The 5,829-nt window shown below is 44.0% G+C and overlaps 1 protein-coding gene across 1 annotated transcript; it reads left to right on the forward strand.

Annotated features, from left to right (window-relative positions):
- Window positions 1-1,683: 1,683 nt before the first annotated feature.
- On the forward strand, window positions 1,684-3,114 carry LOC147880240 (uncharacterized). Its single transcript, XM_087370461.1, has 3 exons — window positions 1,684-1,850; window positions 1,973-2,432; window positions 2,697-3,114. The coding sequence occupies exons 2-3, from the start codon at window positions 1,998-2,000 to the stop codon at window positions 2,877-2,879; spliced, it is 618 nt and encodes a 205-aa protein (XP_087226587.1). The 5' UTR covers window positions 1,684-1,850; window positions 1,973-1,997; the 3' UTR covers window positions 2,880-3,114.
- The last annotated feature ends 2,715 nt before the right edge of the window (window positions 3,115-5,829 follow it).

Genomic DNA, 5,829 nt, shown 5'->3' on the forward strand with positions numbered 1-5,829 from the left:
AACCCTGCACATTTTCATTGATTATGAAAATTTCAACTTCAAAATTTTGGGAGTGTGGCTACATTTTCAAAAGAACACGGTCCCTTTCTACATCAAAGCCTGCAACTTTAAAATTCTTATTGTGATGGTTGAGCGGGCAACCACCTACATAGCACATACAAAAGATATGTGCAAGGCATGCATGCTTGTGCATGTACCTTCTGGGTACCTTTGTGAAGGAATACGAAGGCAAATATTTGAGACACGAGGTAGGGGAAAATAGAGCGAGATGTTTGGAGCAATCTAGGATTTGATTATGAGGAATGTTGGCGTATTGTATTTTCTGTTTAAAAAAGCATGAGGGTATGAAGGTCTCTATGAGGGATTCTTCATGCTATGATAGTTGCAAGCATAGTGCCAGGGTGACTAGTTACAAGGATAGTGCAAGAGATGAGAGGAATCATTCGTGTTACAATAGTTGCCAGCATAGTGCTAGGGTGACTAATTGCATGCATAGTAGAGTAAGCAACAAAGGTGTTCACACACTAGGGTGGAAGCTTGTGAATAGCCAATGGAATGTTTACACTGCCCACTTGAAAATCTGCTACACATTGGTTCCATGCTTAAAGTTGCAAATGCCCACATGGATGATGACTGGAACCCGAAGTTTCTTCGGGCACAATTGCTCACCGAAACAATGGGCACCACCCATAGGTGTAATCATGCATCATCTTGCCCAAAAGCTCTGTTGCAACTCTAGCTCTTTTGGTGTGTTTCAACCTTGTTGCTTTGCCCACACTGTTAGCGGATTTTACAGGCCAACAATGAGTGTGTAAACACTCGTAGACATGGTGCCCGTCTGCACTGTCAGTGGGGACGAAGAGATGGACGTCCTTTGTTGACCAATCAAAGAGAACAACTTTAGTTGCATGGCCATGCTTGAGAAAATACCTTGGGCCGCATTATGAGATTGGAGATAAGCATGCTTGGCAGCTTTTTGAACGTGGGAAGAAATCTTCTTGGTTCTTGAAACTCCACTAGTGCTTTTGACCAAATCACATTCTGGCTCAAAAATATGCTATATAACCTGGCCACCAAGTTGTAGTGGCCATCTTTCCCGTCAAGTGTGCTGGGATGGCATATATTTGAACAAGAATGTGAGTGTTGGCGGCCTAGCGACCGGGTTGTGTGACCCAGCACAAGCGGCAACCGTCTTTCTTGCCAGAGAGGGTTCTTGCGGTAGCGCCTCCGCTCTACACAGCGGTTGAACGCCATGCTGGGATGAATGCATGGGAGGTTCCCTTGTGTCGCTCTGCTACGCTTGCACGCTCAGCCTCGGCCCAGCCGAGCTACTCCAACAGATGCACAAACTGGTTAAGCAGGTTCCTTCCACCCCGTTTCCATCTATTTGAGCTGCGTGAGTAGTTATGGCGCCACATAATTATAGGGTAGAGGTAATGCCCAGCTGGAGAAGAGAAAATCCTGTCTCTAGCGAGGCACTGGGATGCCAGCAATTGACGTGGCATGAAATGTGGGAACATGGAGGGCGACCGGTTCTCCGCCATAATTCTAGCCTTTTCTGGCAATGCCGCCCTCGCGGGAATGCGCTCTTAGTGTGCCGGGCGACTATCGGAGAGGACCTGGAAGAAGGTGGGTGGGGGGGAGGTGGCAAGATAAAGTAGGCGGTGGATGAATGCGTGGGAGGAACGTGTTGTGGAAGGGGGGGCATCAACATGCAAAATCTCGAAGAAAGTCATCATGAATCAGATCTAATTTCCGCGTCGACGTTCGTCCTTATAATCTCCCTTTGATTCTTAGTACACATCTCAATCTAAACCCTCGTCCTCCCACTTTTCCATCTGTTCTCCAAGGTGCGCACCTCTCGGATTATCACTCCCTTCGTTGCTTTCTTGATTTTTGAAGCTCATATCGATCGTGAATTTGTCTCGTCGTCTCTATTCCCTTCCTCACTTGCTTCATTTTGCACCTGCAGCGCCTCCTTCCCACCAGTTCCGACCATGTCTGAGCACCACCACCATCACCATCACCACCGTGATGAGGATGATGATCAGTACCGCCGTGAAGGCTACCGTAGGGAGGAATATGGTGCTCCTCCCCCGCCTGGTTATGGGTATGGAGGACCTCCTCCCCAGCCTGCCGGCTATGGCTATGGCCAGCTTCCTCCCCCCAATTTTTATGGTCAGCCTCCCCCTAACTATGGGTACCAGGGTGGGTATCCTCCTCAGGCGGGATATGGCGGAGGTTATCAGGGGCAAGGGGGTTATCAGGGCCAAGGCGGATATCAAGGTCAAGGGGACTCTAATCAGTCTGCGATCTACGCGGAAGAGCAAAGACTTGAGAAGGTGGAAGCCGCCCGAGCAGAAGCAAACAAACACAAGAAAGAAGAACACATGGGCGAGCTTGGTACCCTTGCAGCAGGTGCCTTCGCGCTGGTAAGTATTATTCGTGTAGGTTTGCTAAGTTCTTGATTTATTTTGCTTATTCTATTCTCTTGTGAGCACTCTGTGCCGTGAACGGGCTGCAAGGCCGGATCCGGGGTTTCCTTCCTAACTTGTTCACGAGGTTTTCTATTTGGTCAAAGATTTGTCTAGAGGTTCGTCTAATTTGACCAGGACATGAGTAGAAGCTTCCTGGTTATCTACTTTCTGCAATCTACATTCTGGCATTATTAATTTTCTTTTCTTCCCGCGTTGCAGTATGAATCGCATAGAGCAAAGACGGATGTAGAGCACGCTGGAAGGCACAAGATCGAAGCCGAAGTGGCGGGGGTAGCAGCTGCAGGGTCGGCTGGTTTCGCAATTTACGAGCACCACGAGAAGACGAAGTCCGAGCACGTCTATGAAGAGGCTAGCGGGGAGAAGAAACACCACTGGTTCTAGATCTCAGCCTAGAGCTAGGAGTTTGAGGACTAACTAAAAGAAGGAAGACAACCCGAGATGGCCTCAGATTCTCTCTCTAGACTTGAATTGCTTTGATAGTTCCCTGCAAAACTGAGCAGCTTGTCTGAGGGTTCCGTTTTTTATTGTTTCGATGAGCCACTTAAAAATATTTTGGAGATGTTTTTCTGATTTTTCTTATCTATCGTAACTTTCTATGGGCTTCCTTTTAGTTTTCTTTCGTGGGCTCCTCTGGGACTAATCATGCTTCTTTCTGATTCGAAGGCGTTTGTGCTGCGTTGACAAAAGGAAATGCTTTTGTTGACAATGACGTAGTTGTACCTTTGTCTATTTTGAAATCAAAACAAAGTTTCTACTTCTGTTATTAGTTTACGTTTTTGGAAAGTTATAAAGGAGTGTCAAAAATTGCAATCTCTGGTAAGCATTGTCTTAAGGATCGACGTGAAATAAAACCAAGCTTCCACTTTTGAGGGAAAGTAGCAGCAAAAGTAAAAATGCTTCCTTATGGCTTTTTTTTAACTTTCAGGAAATGTCCGAAGTGTGCGTGTATTTGAAAAATAAAACCATGTTCTTATTTTTGAGAGAGTATTGGCAAGAGCATAAGGGCTTTCAAACAGCCTTTTTTCAACGTGGCAGAAAGTTTTCCTTAAATTTGAATTACTGGGAGTGGGTTGATTCACGTTTTTCACTCTGTTTCTGACGGCAGGGCCAAAGAACTTCTGTCTAGTTCGGTTTGTCTACTCCAGGGCATCTATTTTTCTCATTCATAACATTATGTTGGGTGTGTAGACGCATCTATTTTACTCTTGAAATTGAGACGAAGTTGGATTAGTATGCTTCAGGGCATCTATTGCCTTAAAGGCAATGGTAATGGAAATGTTTTGCATCAATAAAGGTCTTCGAGTTAACTCTGTTGATGCTTTTGATTGATTGAATTCTGTTGGGCAATGCTTGATTTCACTTTCTCCTTGCTCTGCTTTGCAGTATAGCCATTTCTCAACTTCAGCATTTTGGTGTTCAGCATGTGCTTCCAGCTCTGCCCTCCCTTCCCCTTAGTGAATTGTCTACCTTATTCTCACTGAATAGGACTGATCATAATTGGGGCTATCATCTGCAAGGCCATCGTTCAGCATTGCTTCACTTATCTATGAGCAGAATCGCTTCCTCTACTTCCAGCACCTTGCAGCAATTGTAGCATTCTGTTGCTGCTTGCATGTCATCCTCAATAATTGAATACCGGGTCTTCAATTGACTGGTAAGTTTCCGTATCTTGCCCCTATCAGGGCAAGTATGCCTCACCTGTAAGCCTGTGTTTCTTCAACGTGCATTTGTCAACAATGCTAGACACGAATGCAACTGTCTTACACGTTGTGTCTAATGATTGTAAGAGATGGGAAATACAAAAATACATGTCCACACACACCCCCCCCCACACGGAGTTTGCAAATCATTCGAACTTTCCTATAACACGGCTTTCATCACATGTGTGCAAATTAATCATTTTTTGATCTTGACATTTGTTTTCCTTTGACAGAATTAACTTGAAGGCAATGCTCACGAGTACTTGTACTCACTAGTTTCTCATGCTAAGCATAATGTGTCTTTGCTGCTGTGAGCATTTACTAATGGGGTTTTTTTAGTACATATAAGTCTTTTCATTGAGAAAAAAGAAATGAAAATAGATTTGGCAATCTTCATGCTACAAAGATGTGAGTAGGATTTTTACTCTCATTCTTAGAAGACCTTGATCATGTGCCTCACAATGGTCTCTTTACAAAAGATTATTAGTGATTTAAGAAACAATATCGGCTCCTGATCAGTCAACATGGGCGACCTTGGAAATGTATCATGCATTTTCTCAACATTAGTTGACAAGGGGACTTGGTTATTTGGCTTAAGACTAACCTTTAAGTTGTAGATTGGAATATTTTTGGACGAATTAAAGATGCCCCTAATCAACAAAAACCACCTATTAATTGAAAAATGGATATGGAGGAGAGAGAGGGCGCGAAGGTGGTTACAATAATAAAATTAAACCTAGCAATAAGAGAGTATGAATTGTGAGGTGAAATATGCGAAAACGCAACCTTCCAAAGGTGGCTACAATAATAAAATTAAACCTAGCGTTGTTAGCAATAAGAGAGCATGAATTGTGAGGTGAAATATGCGAAAACTCAACCTTCCAGATGCTTCTTTCAACCACCTCTCACAAGCTATAAGTGCCACCTGTCTTGCTTTATGAAGGACCAGAGGGGGAGGAGGCAAGGCTATGAGCTTAGGGAAAGGCTAGAGAGAGAGAGAGAAGTGACGGGCGAGTGAGTGAAATAATTTCTCTCCTTGCATAGGTCAATTTGACACGTAGGTGAGATGTGGAGAAATTAATTAACCGTCTAAGCTACGAGTGATGAGGGTTGAGCCAAAAGCCGATTTATGGATTTTTGGCGTGGTGCGCCTGAGACCCTGGGGGTTTGAGACCCTGGGGGTTAGAGGCAAGTCTCGCAAAGAATTCTCCATGAGTTGTTTTGTGGGTGTAAGCCCAACAAGGCAAAGCCGGCTTTCATAACAAAACAAAACAAATAAAGAAAATTACTACCTATGGAAATATTGCAATAATTAACTCTATCGGTATTGCAAGGCTTATGTCTATCTCACTCCCAGGTCATGTTTTAGGCTAGGATTAATAGGGACGGTCTTTCAAATCATGTTACTTTCGGTCAACTTTTGTCTTGAATGGTATGTACTGAAGTTGATCAATATATTTTTCGAGATGTGAGTTTGTCCATCCATCATGGAAGACTAAACTAGAAGCTTCCTTTAAATGTTTCACACTAGGTGCTTCCTTTACATGCATATGACATTTACAGCGCAGGCTTGATGAGTGCTTTGGCTTGCCTTGGGGGGAGGTCTAATTGAAGATGTTTGTTTTTGGTCT

This window comes from Dipteris shenzhenensis, chromosome 32, assembly GCF_047967505.1.
Source record: "Dipteris shenzhenensis isolate YYH24624 ecotype China chromosome 32, Dip_SZ_1.0, whole genome shotgun sequence".
In the NCBI taxonomy this organism is placed as follows: Eukaryota; Viridiplantae; Streptophyta; class Polypodiopsida; order Gleicheniales; family Dipteridaceae; genus Dipteris; species Dipteris shenzhenensis.

Bases quoted from the DNA above. Each gene is read 5' to 3' on its own strand.
- LOC147880240 (XM_087370461.1), top strand. From the start codon at position 1,998: ATGTCTGAGCACCACCACCATCACCATCACCACCGTGATGAGGATGAT. The intron at 2,433-2,696 runs GTAAGTATTATT...CCCGCGTTGCAG, and splicing joins CAGCAGGTGCCTTCGCGCTG to TATGAATCGCATAGAGCAAA.